At 48.4% G+C, this 20,691-nt stretch overlaps 2 protein-coding genes across 2 annotated transcripts; both read right to left on the bottom strand.

Moving 5' to 3' along the window:
• Positions 1–6,272: 6,272 nt before the first annotated feature.
• LOC123069483 (LOB domain-containing protein 2) lies at positions 6,273–7,502 on the bottom strand. Its single transcript, XM_044492358.1, has 2 exons — positions 6,739–7,502; positions 6,273–6,624 (listed from the first exon to the last, which is right to left on the bottom strand). Exons 1-2 carry the CDS (start codon positions 7,455–7,457, stop codon positions 6,597–6,599), a joined length of 747 nt encoding a protein of 248 aa, XP_044348293.1. The 5' UTR covers positions 7,458–7,502; the 3' UTR covers positions 6,273–6,596.
• Positions 7,503–8,120: 618 nt separating this feature from the next.
• LOC123069484 (OPA3-like protein) lies at positions 8,121–13,655 on the bottom strand. The gene is made up of 4 exons (XM_044492359.1): positions 13,311–13,655; positions 10,111–10,245; positions 9,922–10,008; positions 8,121–8,608 (listed from the first exon to the last, which is right to left on the bottom strand). Exons 1-4 carry the CDS (start codon positions 13,440–13,442, stop codon positions 8,447–8,449), a joined length of 516 nt encoding a protein of 171 aa, XP_044348294.1. The 5' UTR covers positions 13,443–13,655; the 3' UTR covers positions 8,121–8,446.
• Positions 13,656–20,691: the final 7,036 nt, after the last annotated feature.

Raw genomic sequence — 20,691 nt, 5'->3', positions numbered from 1 at the left:
AGAAACCCTGATTTCAGCATGCGCTGCCATCGCTGCCTTGCGCGTGATCACTTCGTGCAGGAGTGCTGAGACCCGTTTCGATGCCGGAGATGCTGGCAGGTGGGGCATGCCCAGCGCCATTGCGTGGCTATTTTACCACCCCCAAGCCTCGGCTCCTCATCCACCCCTTCTCACATCCCGCAAACACCCTCCGAGCCTAGCTCTCCTCCTGCTCCGCCTCCCGGTAGATCCTCCTCTTCCATCGCAGCCCCAATGGCTGACTTCATCCCGGTGCCCTTCGAGATCTCCTCCTCCTCCGAGGATGGCGAGCTTCCTTCTCCCCCCCGCATGGCCTCCCCACCACCACGCGTTTTCGCCTTCCCTGAGCAAGTTGATGCCGCCGAAGATGACGAGGAGGAAGAGGATCCGGAGGAGATTGAATTCGAATCAGGGGAGGAATCCACTGATTCGGATGCAATCCCACCCATGTTCCCTCCTTCTCCTCCGCGACATTGTCGAGACTACTCCAATGTCTTCATGCCACATGTTCCTCTTGAGCACTTCCAGAACCTTGCCTTTGCCTTTGTCAACCCACCGTGCCCATCTCCCCACGCCTCCATCCGCAGAGCTCTCCAATCCGGGGCGGGGGACCCCCAGGTGGCCATTAGGGCTTCTTCTCATGGAGCGGGCCTCGTCATCTTTGGCTCAGCCTATGAACGAGAAATCTCCTGCCTTTCCAGCCCTTTCAACTGCCCAGTTAACTCTGTCCAGCTGGTCCGCCACGAGGACACTGACAACAGGTTCCTTTTTCGCCTGGGCACGGTTTCCGCCTTAAACATCGAAGACTTTCCCATCGAGTACTGGTTCGCCGACACTATCACCAATTCCGTGGTCCCCTTTGCTTGTCCCATCCAGATAGATCCTATCTGCCTCACCAGCGTTGACTACTCGGCCGTCCTCGTCTCTGTCAAGAGCAGGACCCTCACCGATGTCCCTCACTCCATCCCCATCCACGGCTTCTCGGGCCTCGGTGCGATCGCTACGGTCCTGGTGGTACGCTCGGAGGAGCTGCCACCGAACCCCGCCTTCCCTGTTGACTCCGACTCCGACACCAGTTATGGGGGAGGCGATGGAGGCGATGATGGGGGTGACGGTGGAGATGGAGACTTCCCTGCTGATATGGATGCGGCCATGGCTCCGCCCCCTCCACCGCCCTCGGATGCGCTCTACCGCGACCGCGTGGTGGTTCTACCCGGGGGCCAGACCATGATGGCCAACCACAAGCCAATGGTGGTGGTGGTCCCCCTCGACGCTCGTCCGGCCGCTGTCGACGTCAAGCTGTTCACCGGCTTCTACGACATCCGCATCACCGGCAGGAACGACGAGAGGTGCTTCTACCGCATCCCCATGCGCCCAGCAGGCTCCCCGCGCCTCATCGTTGCCAATCTTGCTTCCTGCTCCATTGGATACCTAAACAAGGTTGGCACGGTGGGGGAGAGGCGCAAGCCCATCACCGACGCCGACATCTTCTGCATGGACTGGCGTGGGCGCAGTTTCGGCAACATCGTCTCCGGGGAGGCCCAGGTCATGGAAGCCCTCGAGCGCTTTGACTCGGGCGCCCCCCTAGCCCCCCCTCCAGCGCCTCTGCTGCTCGAGGCCCCGCCGGCCTCGCCTACTACGCCGCCGCCTTCTTCCCCCACCTTCGTCCCGGTGCTGCCTCCCAAGGGCAAAACTTCCATCGTCTTCACTCGCCGCAGCGCTCGTCTCAAGGAGAGGGAAGAACCCAGGCGCATGTCAATGCTCGAGAAGGCCATGCTGTTCAAGAAGTCCAAGCTGGAGGGGCTCAGGCAGAAAGTTTCTTCCCCTGGGCTCCTGCCGGCGGCCGAACTCATGGAGCTGGCGGCGAAGGAGCCGTCCCCTCTGCCTCGCCCGGACGTGCTGGAGCTGGCGGAAGCTTGCGGGGTCTCCGAGATCGACCTGAACAAGGTGGCACCCGAGTTCTCCGATGTGTGACAGCCTCATCTTCTTCGGTCGGCAACGGCGCTGCTACCGGTCTTTCATTCCCTGCGGCTGCAACTCCCTGGGCAATTTTAGTTGTAGCAACTTTGTCTTTTACCGTTGTAGCATGCCGCCTTGTCTCTCTCCCCCCTATGTATTCGTATCTCGCAGCTGTGCTAGTGCTGTCATCGGGGTATCTCTTTCTGTAGTTCTAGGGTTCTCCCTAGATAGCTTCGACCCCAGTTCGTTTCTGCTATCCGCTGTAACCTGGCCCCGCACGGGCATCGTTATCTACCACTATTGCTATTATATCTGTCCCTCGTCGCCTAATCTGTTATCCAATGACTAAAAGCCTTAACATCGCCTCATGGAATGTTCGGGGTCTTGGACGCCTGAACAAATGTGTTGATGTAAAAAAAGCCTTACAATCTGCCCAAGGTTCGATCCTTTGCCTTCAAGAAACTAAGCTGCAAGATATTCCACCTTTTAAGGCTGTCTCTTTTCTGCCGATCGGCCTTAGAAACTTCCATTACCTCCCGTCGGTTGGGGCATCCGGGGGGCTGCTAATCGCTTGGGACGACGCTAATCTAGAGTGCACTAACGTTCATCTAGACCGGTTCTTCATCACGTGTTGGTTCTCCTTCCGGGCAACTGACGTTTCCTTCGCTATTACCAACGTATATGGGCCGTGCGATCTTTCCCTTAAACAAGAATTCTTGGACTCCCTAATCCTTGCATCGTCTACGATTACTTGCCCCTGGCTGGTATTCGGGGATTTCAACCTTATTCTTCGCCCAAGAGACAAATCTTCCAACCACTTTAACTCTAACGAAGCTAGGCTATTTGCTTCGGCCATTAACTCCATGCAGCTCCAAGAAATCCCGCTCCTAGACCGTCTCTACACGTGGTCTAATCAACAAGACAACCCTACTCTAGTCCGGCTAGATAGGGCTTTCGTTAACATGGCTTGGTCATCGGTGTTCCCGGACTCCACGCTCTCTTCTTTGACAAGGACTACCTCGGATCACGTCCCGATTTTGTTACATGCATCCTCGGACATACCAAAACCCTCAATCTTCAGGCTTAATAACTGTCTCCTGTCTAACCACTCGTTTCTGCAGCAAATCTCAACCACCTGGTCTAGCGTGGGTCCTCGCCACTCCCATTTGGGCAGCGCGGGCAAGCTTTGCCTAAAATTAAAACGGTCTAGAAATGTTGCGAAAAAGTGGGCAGTTAATGCTAAAACCCCAAAGCGTCTGGCTACAAACTGCACTACAACCATCGATTTCCTCGACAAGCTGGAGGAGTTTAGACCCCTTTCAACTCTTGAGCTTAGTCTCCGAATGGCGGTTAAGGTAGCGCTTCATCGTTACAATAAAAGCCTGGCGGACTACTGGCGGCAACGGGCCAAGTTGCGAGAGTGCACTATTGGAGATGAGAATTCGGCCTACATGCATGCCTGTGCCTCCGTTCGGTTTCGCAAAAATCAAATCAAGACTCTTCATGTTGATGGCCAAGACATCTCCTCCCACCTAGGCAAAGAACGCGTTCTTCATAGCTACTTCACCGACTTGCTTGGCACTTCCGCCCAATCCTCCTTCAACTTCGATCTTCCGAATCTCTTTCGCGACTCCCAGCTAACTCACTCTCAGGCGCTTTCCCTGTCTCGGCCTTTCTCTATGGATGAGCTTCGTGCGGCGGTTCTGGCCATGAACTCGAATGCAAGCCCGGGTCCAGACGGTTTTGGCCCGGCTTTCTTCAAGGCCAATTGGGACCTTGTGAAATTTGATCTTCTGGCCCTTATGGAAGAGTTTCATAAGGGTACTGTCCAACTAAATCGTATTAACAAAGCCTTCATCGTGCTTCTTCCCAAAACAGTAGGTGCTACCTCTCCGGACAACTTCCGTCCGGTCTCCCTTCAAAATTGCACCATCAAGCTTAGCTCCAAATGCCTTACCTCTAGAGTCCAACCATTTATCTTCTCTATCATCCACCAGGATCAATCTGGATTTATCAAAGGTAGAAGCATTGCGGATAACTTTACGTATGCCGCTGATATTGTTCAAACGTGCTTTAAGCGCAAAAAAGCAGCTATTGTGCTTAAACTTGACTTCAAAAAAGCATTTGACTCGGTCTCCTGGACCGCTCTGGGAGCTATCATGCTTGCCAAGGGCTTCCCCGAGATTTGGTGCAATTGGGTTGACAGCCTGAACCGTTCTAGTCAGTCGGCTGTTGTTCTGAATGGCAAGCCTGGCCCTTGGATCAACTGCAAACAGGGGCTACGACAGGGCGACTCGCTTTCTCCCTATCTTTTCATTATTGTTGCTGATGTCCTTCAGCGTCTGATCTACCAGTCCTCCAATGATGGTAGGTTAGCTCACCCAATTAATCAGGAGCTTCCTTGCCCAGTTCTTCAGTACGCTGACGATACGTTGATCATCTTGCCGGCGGAGGCTGCTCAACTTCAGACCTTAAAAGCTATCCTGCTTCAATTCTCTCAAGCCACGGGGTTGCATATCAACTTCCATAAGAGCACGTTTGCCCCCATCCACGTGCCTCCTGAGTTAGCCAACGATTTAGCCAACATTTTTGGTTGCCCGGTTGCTTCTTTCCCCCAGTCCTACCTCGGCCTTCCTCTATCTACCCACAAACTTCGCATCGCCGATTTCTTTTTCATTATCGACAAGATTGACCGCCGCCTTGATGGATGGCGTGGGATCCTTCTTTCTATTGCTGGGCGAGCTATCCTGGTTAGAGTTGTTCTTAGAGCCCTACCTATATATGCCATGACTTCTCTGCTGCTGCCAATGGGTGTTGTCGTTGAATTAGATAAACGCTGCAGAGCCTTTTTTTGGGCGGGTCAAGACAAAGTTTCGGGAGGCCAATGCAAAGTTGCTTGGGATTTTGTGTGTGCACCTTTCACTCGTGGGGGACTAGGTTTCTCTTCTCTCCAACACCTCAACTCCTGCCTCCTTCTCTCTCATTTAACCAAGATTCACTCACGATCTACGGCTCGCGGGGTTTCTCCGTTGGCTGCTAGATATGGGTGGTCCGAAGACCAGGACCTAGGTACTACTCATGCTCATGATTCCCATGTGTGGCGTGATATCGCCAAGGGGATCCCCCTCTTGCGGAGCTTAACGCAAGTGGACGTCGGCAACGGCACTTCCACTGCCTTCTGGCTTGATCTCTGGGTTCCGCGCTCTACAGATATTCTCACTTCACGGTACCCTGCTCTGTTCTCTCATGTTCTCCGACCCTCGGCTTCTGTTGCCAGGGTTCTAAGCTCTCCGGATCTGTGCCTCGATCTCGCTCCACGCCTAACTAATGCTGCTGAACTTGAACTGGGCTGCCTACGCAACTTGCTGGCTTCTGTTTCCTTGAATTTGCAGGAACTAGACCGCCGAACAGGTCGATTTGATGGCAAGCCGCTGACTTGCAACGCGGCATACAAGGCTATGTGGGAGGGAGAGCCTGTCGATCCCTTGGCAATGGCCATCTGGAAGAATTTCGCTCCAAACAAATGTAGAATTTTCCTCTGGCTGGCAAACAAGAATCGTCTCTTCACCAACGAACGGCGTTTTCGTCGAGGCATCGCTACTTCTCCGGCTTGCCCTCTCTGTCCGGGGACAGAGTCCGTAAACCACCTGCTTCTGCACTGCCCGGAGCTCACTACTCTGTGGAGAGAACTCTCCTCTCTCACTCCAGATATACCCGCAGATCTTTCGGATCTTTGGGCCAACGACATGCAGAATAAAGTTCGCTCTACAATAATCATCGCCATCCTTTGGAACATTTGGAAAAGAAGGAATGCAAAAGTCTTCAGGGACGACATTCAACCGGTTCACCTCATCGCTCGTTCTGCCGCTGATGATATTCTGCTTTGGTCTAGCAGATGTACTAATGAGCAAGCGCAAGGTTTGCTGCGCGAATGGGGTACCATGTTGTTTCACCTATCTATGAGATTGTAAACTAAAGCCGGATACTCCTGCTCCTCCCCCCCCCCCCCCCTCTGTTCCTCTGTTGTAAATAGTGTCTGGTTATCAATGAAAAGGTTCAGGCCGGCGTAAGCCCGCCGTAGCACCGTCAAAAAAACCAGTGCCTGAACTCGGAAGTTTAGATGATTTTGCTATTGATTTCATCTGAGACATACATCACGGCAATGCCTCTCAAGTGATGCTTCCCTCAGGTTCAAAAAAAGGTGATGCTTCCCTAAAACAAAACCACGCATTAAAAAAAACACTCTCTGTTCATGTGTTTTTAATCCCTATGTACTTTCCCGAAATGGATAATAGTGAAAGAAACTGAAGTTCTACCAGGATGACCAGCTGCTTAAATCAACAAGCATGGCTTAGAACATTCTCTAAGATGCATGGGTCATCTTCTAGCTTCTAATTAAATGAAAAATCACCAGTTATACAAAGCTGGGGTTTTACACTGAACTTTCGACATCCTGCTCACTGCTCAGGCAGAAGAAAAGCACAAAAAAGATGAAGCAACAGCGAAACCTATTTTTTTTATTCCAGAAGCAATACTTGGTAGGGCTCGTTCCTAATTAGTACATGAATTTCGTAAGAAACAGTTGAATTTCAGCCTTCATCTTCTCCCATAGCCCACTGCTAGCTAGCCGTGCGCTGAGCGTCACACCTGCAGTTGCAAACACACAACGCATAGAAGAAGCCCATATATATATATATATCCACCATGCAATGCAAACCTACACCTCAACGGAAGAATTAATGAGAAGCGTCCTCATCTTACCTCGCGCTGCTCTTCTCTCTGGGCTCCGCCTGACCAGCTGCCCCGGGCCTCGGCGCGCCGGCGCCGTTCGCTCCGCCGGACGCGGCGTGGTGCCGGTCGCCCTGCGCGTACCCGGCCATCGTCGTTTGCGGCGCCGGAGCTGACACGTGAGGCCGCGCGGGCATCGGCCCGTTGCCATTGGCAGCACGGACGGCGCCGGCATTGCCGCTGTAGAAGCCGCCGGGCACGACCCCGGTGCTGGCGCCGTGCAGCACGCCGCCGGGGGGCCGGGCGCCGTTGTTGTAAGCCGAGACGAGCAATATCTGCTGCTGCTGCTGCTGGTGGTGCAACGTGGTGGCGCAGCACGCGCACTGGTCGGCCCGGCGCCTGAGCGCGGCGTTCTCGGCGCGCAGCACGGCGTTCTCGCGGCGGAGGCAGGAGACCTCGCGGTAGCACCCCTCGGAGGGGTCGCGCTCGCGCCACCGCGCCTCCCACGTCAGCGTCTCGGCGGCGCGGCGGCGCGCCGCCTCGGTGGCGTTGGCCTTGATGAGCTTGGTGAGGTTGGCCACCCCGAAGACGAGGTGCAGCGCGCGGAAGTCGTTCATCCTGTTGGCCGGGAAGTAGGCGGCCAGCTCGCAGTTGGGCTCGCACTTGCGACGCTGGTGCTTGCACACCGCGCACGCCCCGCCGCCGCCGCCCCCACCCCCGCCTCCGCCGTTGCCGTTCACGCCGCCGGTCATGTCGGTCCGGGCTACGCACAGTGCAGAGAGGAGAGAGATGCGTGTGTACGATTCTACGCGTATATATGCGCTCCCAAAGATAGTAAGGTGGAAGTAGGGTTTACGGTTTTGTAGGTTGCTCACAGGAAGATTTCACCGAACAAATAGATAGGCCCATGGAAACTTCTACTGATACATCGTACAAAAACATACACACATATAATCAGTACACGTAGTAGTTTCATTTCACAGACCATGCAATTATGTCACGTGACGCATGCATGGAGTGACGCATGCACCACGTGTCTTCAGTTTCTATGCAATACAAAAATGCATTTTTATTCAAGGAAACACTGCAAGATGAGACATGTGTGATCCACTAAACTAAGAAAATAAGAAAGCACTGATGTGTACATCTTGTACCTGAACAGAAATCCTTCCAGAATGCATCAGCAGAAAAGAACATGGCATCAGTTGTATGTCTTCTTCAGAAAAATGGAGAGGCCATCTTCAATTGTACAGCACAACATTATGATTAATCGCTTACAAATCCGGAGCTCACATATGTGCTCAGCAAAAAAAAAAAAAAAATCAGGTGAAACAAACCGTTTCATTCTGACTTGGTATCAGTCTCTCACAATGGATCACCGACATGGTTGAGGAGAAATTTCGGATAATAATCTGTTGGGAGCCCACAGCACAATCATACTTCTCACTTATGTGTTAGCGAGCCAAAGGCCCAAAGTAAGAACACATTCATCTTTATATCTTGTTCTGTGGTCACTTACCCAGAAGTACCTGGGCTTTTTCCTCACACAATCACACTATTATTTCAGGATGTCTAATGGATCAACCACCATAAAATTTGATCCATTCACCCAACGAATGGGCATGGCTATAATATCAAAGAACTGTGACAGAATAAACCAATTAGCCGATTTCAAGGTGCTTTGTGCATAAGCTCAACAACACAACATGCCCCTTCTCCTGACCAAAGTTGAATCGACAAATCAAGCAGGTGTTGCTTCCTTGCTGCTATCTGCTGCATTGACACCTTTGAAGTTCAATATGCCAGAAAGGCCCCGGCCTTTGGCGAGGCGCTCAAGTTCAGCCAGCTTCACCTTGAGATCTTCTAAATCTTTAGCTAAAATCTCTTCCTTTTGTCTCAGTTCCTGTGGATCAGTGAAAAACATTAAGCTAAATGGTCTGATCGAAACTTATGTATACAATTAGACCTATGATGAGTGAAAAACATTATAAACTGGGAAGGAAAACAATTGAACACATGTGTTCTGATCGAAACCTATGTGTACAACTAACTTGCCACAAGGGATTAATTTAATAAACTAATGTACTCTCGACTACCCAAAATGTTATTATTTTAATATACATACATTCTAATTGACTGTATGTGATTTATAAAAATATACAAAACAAATATAGATTACAGAAATCTCATTCTTAATTAGCATAATTTTGAATTTGCTCACTTTTGCGCAGATTCGGTAATTTGATTTCCTCTCCCTCCATATTGAGCAAATACCATTTAAACAACTAGTCGCAAAATCTATAATCTGTGATAGTTGCACTTATCTTATCAACCCCATCATTCTTCAACTTGTATACTCCACCCATCAAACATATATTTGTCAACCATATCAAGAAAATATGATTTACCAGATTAAATTTTGTAGGCACTAACCATTCTCTATAACTATGACCAATGCAGTTGGAAATGGAAAGAACAGCCTGTGGTTGTCGTCATTAGTACCTTAGTATGCTTATTGGGTTAATTCCTAGCATCCCAGGTATTTACATACTTCCACATGTTTTCAGAAGAGAGTTCAAGATGGTGGCCAGATGGTTGAATAAAATCTTCTAGCATATTAAATTAGTATCTGCATGTCCATTCCATGTACCTGATAGTAACATAGCATGTACAAACTATCACCTGATATAATAAATTAGGAATGATCATATGATCAGTCTCTGGTAGTCACTTAATCAGGATGTTTGGATGAGGGGTTGCTTGAGATTTAGTTCAAAAATATACCTAGTAAAATCCTGTGTTCTTAAGACACTAGAGACATCCTAATTATCTGCAATTGTATCAAATTGTGCATTTAATAAACTTTCTTAACACAAAATGTGCAACGGAAAGAGCTTTATCTGAAGAATTTAAGTACAACTTCTTTTATTTCTATGGCCTGCCTTATATAATCCTTCCCCAGATTCCACCTGGTGTGGGAGCTTCTAGCACTGAGTCTGTCCGATGGCTACACAATAGGGGCTTAAAGATACGGTTTTCTGGTGTGCAGTGTTTCTCAAGATAAAAATAATAATTAACCGCTATAGGACTGAATAGCAAACATGGCATGCATGGACATGTTAGCACGGTCCATTTAACTGATTTTAGAGAACTAAGCAAAGAAATAAGACAATGTAGAGAAATAATATAATAAAGTAAAAAAATATACAGTGCTACCTCAAGTTCCTGTTTACGAGCTTCCTCCTTTCTAGCCTCTGACCTAGCACTTCTTTGCACCTCGAAAATTAAAGCAGCGACAGCAACCTACAATCAGAGACATAGCATAAGGCTATTATTGTTTGGTGAAATTTCAATTGCTTGTATTACAGCAAGGTACGTAAAGTTAACCAAGGGCTTAGAAAATACCGAAAAGATGAAGCCTTCTCCAATGAGATCTGTAGCAGCTTGTACTGCCTTCTCCTCATCTAAAGGTCTGATAGCCACATTAGTAGCATGCCCATAAATGCGCCTTTGTATCCTTGTAGTGATACGATGGTTTGTCTGCAATATGTGTTATAGGGATTGTCAGTTCACTTTGTTTTGACAACTAAAAGAGAAGGAATGATCCTGCCTCTCAGGCGATCACACGAAAATAAATATGAGGACCTAGAGTATAATTAGTTCCAGATCATTTGTTCCAGTAACTAGGAATAGCTAGTTGTTCACAGCTACCAAAACACATAACCCCGAGGCAGAAAATCTGCCACTGAGGTTCACTCTCAGGGGCTGTTTGGTTTGTGACTAAGATTGCCAGAGATTGCCACACCTAAGGTTAGGCAAGTTTGACCAACTTAGGTGAGTGTTTGGTTCAAGCCACACCTTAGGCAAGCCACACTAGGGCCCCACATGGCATAGACGTACACACAAAAAATGTGGCAAGATTCCCTTAGGCTTGCCAACTTGTGGCTCTCATTTTGAAGAACTAACCTTACGCAAGTTTGGCAACATTTTATGGCAAAGTGTGGCATTGCTAGGCCTAAAACCAAACAGCCCCTCACATTTCTAATGATTCAAACAATACTTGAACTTAGAGCAACTCTAGCAGAGTCGCCAAAAGGATCCGATTGCCAAAATAACCGCTTTTACGGTGAAACACCAGATAAAACCAGTCTAGCAGAGTTCGCCATATGGATCTGGATCGTGAAAAAGTATGCAACACACTCCAAAACCAGGTTCATAGCCACCATATTTGGAGGCCGGGGGCGATGTTTTGGAGCGCGGTCCAAACCTAACCACCTGTGCGGGAAGTTTCACCTCTCTCGGCATCCGCCCACGCGGCCTCTTCCTCTCTCTTCTCTCTGTTCCAATGGTGCAGTCACCCATACGAATCCCGTAGCCGCTTATATCACCGGGAAATGAGCCATTCAATGGCCGCAACCACGTGTCCAACTGCCTGCGCCCGTTCCCGCCACATTTTCCCGTCGGCCAGCCGCCCGCAGCTATTAAGAGGCCGGCGCCTCCCCGTCCCTATCCACTACTCCACTTCCCCTCTCCACCTTTTCCCCTTCCTTCTCCGGCTACACCACTTCTCGTTCTCCCCATGTCACTTCGCCCAAGGCCAGACTAGGTCGAGCTCACGGTGGAGGAGGCAAGGCAGTTGGGCGAGGAGGCGCGTAGGAGGAGGCCGACGACATCAAGAGTAGTGGGACCGCTGGTACGCGCTGGAGCACGCCGACTTCGAGGACAACCCGAGGTCGAAGATCCCCTCTCCCAGTCCATCCTCAACGAGTACCGCAACACGGCCGCGTCAAAAGCTGCCTGACGTCGCGCCGATGCCCGGCCATGTCCGACTTCCCACCGCTCTCTCATTGCTAGAGAAGTTTAGGAGGCAAGGCAGTTGGGTAAGGAGGCCGCGCAGGAGGAGGCCGACGGCATCAAGGAGTAGTAGTGGGGCCGCTGGTACGCGTTGGAGCACATCGACTCAGAGGACGACCCGAGACCGAGGATCCCCTCCTCTGGTCGGTCCTCGACGAGTCCCGCAACACGTCCGCGTCAAAGGCTGCCTTACCCTGCGCTGATGCCCGTCCATGTCCAACTTTCCACAGCTCCCTCATTGCCAGGGAGGCTTGGGAAGCACGCCACGCCGCCTACTTCCACGACACCACCAGGGTCGGTGTAGCCTTCGAGGAGACCGTGTAACTTCACCCAAGGCCAGATTGGGTCGAGCTCACGGCAGAGGAGGCATGGCAGTTGGGTAAGGAGGTCATGTAGGAGGAGGCCGACAACATCAAATAGTAGTAGTGTGACCGTTGGTACGCACTGGAGCACGCTGACTCCGAGGAGGACCCGAGGTCGAGGACCCACCCCTCCAGTCCATCCTCGACGAGTCACACAACATGTTGTAGCATGCTGACTCCAAGGACGACCCAAGGTTGAGGATCCCCTCCTCTAGTCCGTCCTCGACGAGTCCCGCAACACGGCCCCGTTAAAAGCAGCCTGACGCCGCGCCGATGCCCGGCCACATCCGATTTCCCACCACTCCCTCACTGCCAGGGAGGCTTGGGATGCCTCACACCGCCTACGTCCAAGATGCCGCCTGTGCCAGCGTAGTTTTCGAGGAGATGGTGGTAGAACGGGCGTTGGAGGCAGAGAGGGAGCACGCCATTTGGGCTGACTACGATGTTGCGGCGGCAGCACACACGGTGACCACGGAGATAGAGCACGCCATCTGGGACCATCCCCATTGGCCAAGCCACGCCTGACCACAACGACGGCACCCGGGCGACATGGGATGCAGGCGCGCTCGCCCAATTCTGCGCTACCGCGCTACCAGGGGCCGTGGCCGCGTCTATGAGGCTGATCCTGTCCCCTACAAGTCCCACGCCGGCCCGGCTCGTTGCATGTAGTCCTCGACCCGCCGCGGACTACTAATCCAGTTGCTACATAATAAGTAAAAAGCGCCCCCCCCCCTATATTATATATTTATCAACATTTTCCCCCTATATAAGAACTTTGTATTTCAATGGCATTCGAATTTAATCAAGTTTTACTGTTTGAATCCCTCCAATTAGAAGTATTATTGAGTTGATCCAACCAAAATAAATAAATAAAGAGGGGAAATGTTATGGAAGCTCAGTGTTTGTGCAGAGTCTCCGCAACCTTCAATAATTTATGGAGCGCCCTTCAAAACGGTTTTGGAGGCTGCGGATATGGCACATCTGCTAGAGTTGCTCTTACAGACATCAAATCTATCATAAAGAGTATCTGGGTTTACCGATAAAGAAAGCACTAATTAATTCCTGATGAAATTCTAATAAACTAAGTAAGCCTGATTGATAGATGTGCGACCTGAAAGTTCTTTTCTAAACCACATTACATAACCGTGCTTTCCAAGTCACATAAGGCACATTGTCATGGAATTAGAAACCATTGTCATCCTGAGTTAATCACTGCACAAAAGTGTCGTCAGACCGCAGCAACACTACAAAATGCTAATTCATCAGTTTTCAAACTTTTTAAATCTGTAAAGACCTAATCAGATCTCCTCCCATGGGCCATCCCAACAGCTTCGTCCTGCGCCGTCCTTGCCCTGGAAAGGAGATGCGGGAGGGCGGAGAGAATCGAACCTGGGCGATGCTGATGATGAAGTCGCGAAACTTGGGGTGGACGGCGGCCTGGCTCTTGAGGCGGTTGGCGATAGGCTTGGACAGCGTCCGGAGCAGCAGCGTCCCCAGCTTCATCACCGGCAGCGCGGCCATGGCGGCGGCGGCGGTCCTTGGCCTCCTCCTCCTCCTCCTCCGCTATTCCTCCTCCCCGAATGTTGGGCGTGGGCGATCGACGGGGATGGAAGGGATTCGGTTCGACTCGGGACACGCGGGGATTCGATTCGTGTCGATGGTGTGAGGAAAGAGAACCTGAGAAACGGAACGGAACGGAACGGGGGGAAGTGGACTTTGGTGTTGGGATTTTCTTTTGACTAACCCGTCGGCCCCTTTTAAATGTCTACAATTCAACAAAGTGTGTTCCTTGTCAAACAAGCCTACACAAACTAAAGTGACATCTTCACATCAAAGGGGGTTTCTCGGTCAAATCAGCATGTAAAGCGTATGTGGACATGTTGATAAGGGAGGATAACAAACAGCAAGGTGCCAACTCATCAAATGGAGAACATGATTTTGAAATTTTCAAGGCTATTTGGAAACAAGAGTGTCCTCCAAAGATGCATCATTTCTTGTGGAGATTCACGCATAATAGTCACCCAATGTATGTGAATGTCAGTAAAAGGGGTGTAGAGCTTGATATACGATTTGTTGTTTGTGGCCAGTTATTTGAGGATGGGGGGCATCTTTTTTTGAAATGCAAATGAGTGAAGCGAAAGATGACGAGCGTTAATGCTGGAGGAGGTGAGAGTGCAGCTGTCACAACAAAATTCGGCAAGGGAAGTAGTAGATGCAATCTTACAACTTTCAGAGGAGCAAAGAATGCTTAACATTGCTCTCCTTTGGTCTTGGTGGCATGAGAGAAACCGTGGAAATTATGGTGAATGCAGAGCCACGGTAGAAGAATTCCAAATGCTGCTCGTTTTCATGTGAATGAGTGGAATGAGTTTCTGAACAAGAAAGCGGCTACCCACATAATCATACATAGCTCTTGGAAGCCATCACCGACAGATTTTATTAAAATTAACATTGATGAAGCTTTTTCTAAACACAATGCATAGTGGATGGGGATTAATATGCAGAGATGCCTTCCGTGAAATACTCTTCGCTGTAGCTGGCTCATCCCAATCCATCTTCAATGCTTTACACGTTGAGACGGTGGCCCTTTGTACTGCTGATAACTGGGCTGATCAAATGGGGGTGGGCAGGGTCCAATTTGAGATCGATTGTTTAGTGCTACAACATGTTATGTCTCTGAATGATTATCACTTGTCTTCTCTGGGACAAATGTTTAAAGAGATTAAGATGAAGCTTGCCACACAATTTATTCAGGCCATGGTAGTACATACGCCACGAGAATGTAACAAGCCAGCGCATGTGCTAGCTGCTATTGGTGCGGGATTAGCTGCTGAAATGCCTAACAAGCGGTTCTCTAACTATCAAGATGATGTAACATGTGATGTTACAGGCGATTTAGCCGTGCCTTAATGGAATACGAGTGTTCCATCTAAAAAAACTAAAGTGACGGAATTTGGTTGGGAAGTGTATTGTGATAGGTTAGGTATGTTGATGTTATATGTTGAGCAACCCAGTAGATCAGGCAAAATCTTGATTGTTAAGATTGTTGTAAGGACGATTGCTAAAGTCCATAGAGGCTGAATTGCGATGCTAACACGGATTTCTTCCATGTTGTGGTTAATGGGTGTTTGAGTCAATGCATAATTAGATCTTTTTCAGGGGCATAATTAGATTTCTCTGTGATGGTAATACCATAATAGTAGCATGTCGAGTGAGGTGGGCCTCTGCAATTGCTGTTTTTGGGCAAACACATGCTTTATTAAACTTCAAACCGAACGTTTACATGTACCATGACCAGATCATAAGGAGTTCCAAGCCATACATAACGATCAGTACCTAAAGAGCTAGCGTGTTTTGCTAAGCGATGAGCCTTGAAATTAAAATTCCTACCTTCAAACAGAAAATGACATCCAGAAGAAGCTGATTTGCGAGCATTAGGACATCTCCAACGCCAACCCTCAAACTGCCCGCATACGCCTAACTGTGGAAGACATCCAATGCGGGCATGTATTGGTCCGTAGGATGATCTATACGTACTTTCTCCCGCAAACCGGAAACAAACATGGGGGGTTTTGCGGGGCGTCGAGACAGCAACCACGCCCGCTTCTGACCACCCTGGCCCACCCAAACCCCCTCCTCCCTCGCCCACGTGTGTTCCCGCCGAAGGCCAGCTGCCCGCATTCATGCTGCTATAGAGCACGCCACTCCACATTGAAAACGGTTCAGAGCGGACGCGACCTCTCGCTGCCTTCGCCATTAAAGTGGCGCGGTGCCACCCGCGACGCATCTCCAGTGTCCGCGCCTGTTCAATGCCAGAGACGCGTTACTAAACTGGACTAGATGAATATCTACCACGTCCATTGAATGCCCCGTTCGTCTGTATGCCGCCATTAAGCAGGCTCGCCGATCGAGAAACCCACTCCAACACCGCACATTGACGCACCCGGATGTCCGGCCTATTTAAAGGCGGCCACACACGGCTAACTCCACGCCACAACACAATCCGCACACCCAATACATTAAGTACTAGAGAAGCAACCAAAAGAAGACAATGACAATGATATTGGTGTTGCTTCTTACTAATGCTATTGTAGTTGTAGAATGATACGTCTCCAATGTATCTATAATTTTTGATTGTTTCATGCTATTATATTATCAATCTTGGATGCTTTATATGCTTTTATATGCAATTTTATACTATTTTTGTGAGCTAACCTATTAACTCAGTGTCAGTTCCTATTTTTTGCATGTTTTTTGTCTTTTTGGAAAATCAATACCAAACAAACCTCAAACACGATAAAACTTTACGGTGATTTTTTCTGGACTAAAAGGGACCTAGAAGCTTCGGGAGGAGGACAGAGGAGATATGAGAGAGCCACAATCTCCACACGACGCCCCCAGGGGGGTGCCACCTGAGCTTGTGGCCCCCACGTAGCTTCATTTGACCTAATTCCAAGCCTATAAATTCCCATAAATCCCGGAACCAACAAAGATCCACCCTAAACATTTTTTTCACCACCGCAAGCTTCTGTTCTTCCGTGATCCCATCTGGAGGCGTTTTCCGATACCCTGCCAAAGGGGGAATTGATCATGTAAGGCTTCTTCATCAACTTTGCCGCCTTCCGATGACCACCACAGACCTACGGGTCCGTAACTAGTAGCTAGATGACTTATTCTTCTCTCTCTCTCTAATGTTCAATACAATGTTCTTCATGATCTTCATGGAGATCGATTCGATGTAATATTTTTTGCAGTGTGTTTGTTGGGATTGGATGAATCGTTGGTTTATTATTGGAATATTTATTGAAAGTAATTGAATCTTTTCTGAATTTTAGTATGCACGATTATTATAGCTTTGTATTTCTCTCTTCTGTCCATTTGGTTTGGCCAACTAGATTGATTTATCTTCAGTGGGAGATGTGCTTTGTGATGGGTTCAAATCTTGCGGTGTCCTCACCCAGTGACAGTAGGGGTAGCGAGGCATGCATTGTATTGTTGCCATTAATAGTAAAACGACGGGGTTTAATCATATTGCTTGAGTTTATTTTGTCTACATTATGTCATCTTGCTTAAAAGCGTTACTCTATTTTGTCATGAACTTAATACCGTATATGCATGTTGGATAACGGTCGATTGGTGGAGTAATAGTAGTAGATGAAGAATTGTTTTGGTCTACTTGTCACAGATGTAATGCCTATATACATAATCATTGCCATGAATATCATCATAACTACGCGCTTTTCTATCAATTACCCGCTTACCCACCGTATGCTATGTTTCGAGAGGGAAATTTCTAGTGAAAACTATGGCCCCCGGGTCTACTTTTATCATATTACTGAAACCAAAAATACCTTGCAGCAATTTTACTCTTTTTTATTTTTACTTTTCAATTTATCTATCTATCACTATCAGATTTAATCCTTGCAAGTAACGAGTTCAAGGGGATTGAAAACCCTCTTGCTCGCGTTGGGTGCAAGCATTTGCTCTTGTGTGTGTAGATACTGCTTGCTAGGAATTTGCGTGGTTCTCCTATGGGTTCGATAACCTTGGTTCTCACTGAGGGAAATACTGATCGCTACTAGATTACTTCACCATTTCTCTCCGGGGGAAATCCCAACGCAACTCACAAGTAGCAGAAAGAATTTCTAGCACCGTTATCGTGGAGACATCATCTAATACCTACAGGTTCTTACACATAAATTATCATTTACTTGCTCTACTTTTTATTTGCCTCTCTTTTTAATCTACCTCCACTTCTCTAGAAAAAATAAGAAAACACAAAAATATTTTATTTCACTCATTTGATGTGCCACTATGGCTAGTTCTTTGTTTGTTTCTTATACCCCTGAAAATGAAGTGCTTAATTTTAACAAAGGGGAGGAGAAAATTTAAAAGATGCTTATGTTGGGAAAGGTATGGTTTCTAGATGATTGTGCCAATGGAACACTGTTCTCAATAGTGGTTCCATAGCTCAATCTAAGGAAACAAATGTCATGCCAGTGATTCAATATATACTATGCTTGTTTCACATAAATTATGAATGATTGTGAAAGCATGATAGATGCATAAGTATGGAAATGATACACAAGGATCTGAAGTTGTAAAGATTTGATAGGACGAAGGCTATACACAAAGCAAAAGCATGGGAAAACATCGGATTGCCACTGGTGTAAAAGAAAATGTGCTAACTAGATTATTGACTCTAGTGCAAGTGGGAGACTATTGGAAATATGCCCTAGAGGCAATAATGTTGTATTATTATATTTCTGTGTTATAAAATTAAGAGTTTATATTTCATACTATAACTTCTATGACCCAGGAACATGCAATTCAGTGGAAAACTCATATGCACGTGTGGAATGATAAATGGTAAAGAATAGGTTCCTAGTCTTGCCTCTAAGATTGGCTCAAGTGTTGTTTGTGATCATGTTTTCCAGATCTTATAATATCGTTAAGTGTAAGGATAGTCCTAAAAGAACATTGAGACTATGGCGTTAGAAGAACGATCATATTGAATCGACCCAAACTTGTTTGTTATACTTTGAGATAATACTGTCTAAAATAAACTACTATAACATGGAGTGTTAACATGTGTTTTTAGTTCCTTAGACCATGATAGTATCGTGGCCACTTCCTACCATACGGTGGACTTTAGGGTTGCTAAAACATCATATGTAACTAGGTGATCATAATGACAACTTATAGGTTCATCAAAAAGTTTGACAAGAGAGTAGATAGCTCGAGAGTGGGATTTGTTCCTCCGACAATGGAGATATATTCTTAGGGCCCTCTCAGTGTGACGACATCTATCATCGTCTAGCCATACATAGGTGACTCTTCACGGGGATGCCGGAACAGTTCAACAAGAAAGAAGAACAAAACCGGCAATGAGAATGACGGTATAGTGAGCATGTGTATGAGTCAAGAGGATACCGACACACCTCGGGTTTTGTAAAGTATTGCGAAGCAAAGGGAACATCACATGATAACCAAAGGTTCACCGAATGTTATTCGAGTAATCATAGGGATCGATGTGGACGTCCACGGTTCCGGTATCGGTCATTGAGCGAAGGTGTTTCGTTCATGTCTATGTATTACCAAACCTATGGGGTCACAAGCTTATGGTAATCACGATCTACTATGTTAGTAGGATGAGAGTATCGAGGATTTATTTGTGGAGTTGTTTCATTAATATTTGCAATAGTTCCAAGAGGAACCGGAAGTGTTTCAGGATCACCGGAAGGGTTTTGGAGTTTATCAAGCAATACTAGGTATTCCCGACAAATAATATATAGGCGGACAATATTTCCAGTGATGATAAATTTATATATAAAAGACTCTAGTAATTGTTAGAAGGATTTTATATTTAGTTTAATATCAACGGGTCGTAAAATACCGACTGGTGGAAGGATAATTGGGCCAAAAGGGCCCAATAAGGGAGACACCACCCCTTAGCCTTTTTGGAGGCCAAGGGGAGGCCGAAATGGAGTGGGAATCCCCTCCTTGTCATGCCTAAGGGGTAGGTTTCCTCTCTTGTTATGCCCCCTCTTCCCTCCTCGAACCTATACATACTAGAGGTTTTGGGCACTTTTGAATACACAAGTTTTGGAGCCTCATCTAGTTTATCTACTTCTAGTTCTAGTTGGTCCTAGTTGACTAATTAGAGGTAGGCCTAGTTCCTATAATCCTCATAACTAGAAGCTTAGTGTAGTTCTAATCTCCTCCCTCTAATTCTCAGGTGACGATTAGCTCTGGACGGCAAAGCGCTACCGGATGGTGAAGACCGTACACTTGCAACCGAGTAGAGAGGTCATGCTTTCGACCTTCCGTTCGAGGGATCATTTGAGGGCAGTCCATGGGATCGTCATTGACTGTTCGTGGGATTCCAAGTACGAACTACACCAACTCGTCTACTTTCGGTGCACTCTAGATCAGTAATGATTGTTGGTCCAAACCTTATATGCATCTTCAAATTGTTCATGGGTGCTCGTAGGGCAATTTTTTTGTTTTCTACTACGTTTCCCAACATAGGTGATGGAGGACGATTGAGCCAATGAGCTGTGGAGTACCTGGGCCATGGGGGACGATCTTCCCGGCTCCCTTGATGTCGCGGTTGATTACGACGTCCAGCGGGGAGGCGGCGCCCAATAACTATGTTTGGTGGCTGGCTGCTCGTGGTATGCCAAGTATGCTGAAGCCGGTGGCTCCTTACTTTCCTAATTTGCTTAGATGGGCTTGTTGGATATGCCAAGTATGCTGAAGCTGGCCGGCAGGCAACCAGAGGGCGACGACGTCCCAATGGAGAATGTGGTAGTCAACGATCCGGCGCCAACCCCCTCCTCCACGCCATCCCCGCCGGTGCATTGCACCATGACCATCGGCGAGGCCCGTGCCCAATACATGGATATGGTGAGGCAGAAGCGTGAGGAGTAGTTTTGGGAGGTGCAGGCCGACGCCACCTACAACCACCATGTCCTCCAGGAGCACCTGCAGGCGGAGGAGCGAACCACCGTGGAGCAAGCGAAGCAGGAGGTGCTGCTGAAGTCGTACCGCTCCGCCCGCGAGAGCCGCCTCGCGTGCTGGCGGTACCGCGTGCGGGTGGCGGAGGTTGCGACAACCTACAAAGAGGGTGATGAAGCGGGCGAGGCGCTATTTGGCGAGATTGACGACGAGGCGGAGGACAATGCCGGCTCTGTCGAGGCCCCACCCCGCTGACACCGAGGTGGAGGACTTCGCCGGCTTTGGTGAGGCCCTGCTCCGTCGAGGCCCT

The sequence above is a fragment of the Triticum aestivum genome, chromosome 3B (genome assembly GCF_018294505.1).
Source record: "Triticum aestivum cultivar Chinese Spring chromosome 3B, IWGSC CS RefSeq v2.1, whole genome shotgun sequence".
NCBI lineage: Eukaryota > Viridiplantae > Streptophyta > Magnoliopsida > Poales > Poaceae > Triticum > Triticum aestivum.
Note: the sequence above shows the minus strand (reverse complement) of the source record. Positions and strands in the feature narration are given on the sequence as shown.

Bases quoted from the DNA above. Each gene is read 5' to 3' on its own strand.
- LOC123069483 (XM_044492358.1), bottom strand. From the start codon at position 7,457: ATGACCGGCGGCGTGAACGGCAACGGCGGAGGCGGGGGTGGGGGCGGC. The intron at 6,625-6,738 runs GTAAGATGAGGA...TTGCAACTGCAG, and splicing joins AGAGAGAAGAGCAGCGCGAG to GTGTGACGCTCAGCGCACGG.
- LOC123069484 (XM_044492359.1), bottom strand. From the start codon at position 13,442: ATGGCCGCGCTGCCGGTGATGAAGCTGGGGACGCTGCTGCTCCGGACG. The intron at 10,009-10,110 runs GTATTTTCTAAG...CTCTGATTGTAG, and splicing joins GAGAAGGCTTCATCTTTTCG to GTTGCTGTCGCTGCTTTAAT. The intron at 8,609-9,921 runs GTAGCACTGTAT...ACTGATCCACAG, and splicing joins CTCGTAAACAGGAACTTGAG to GAACTGAGACAAAAGGAAGA.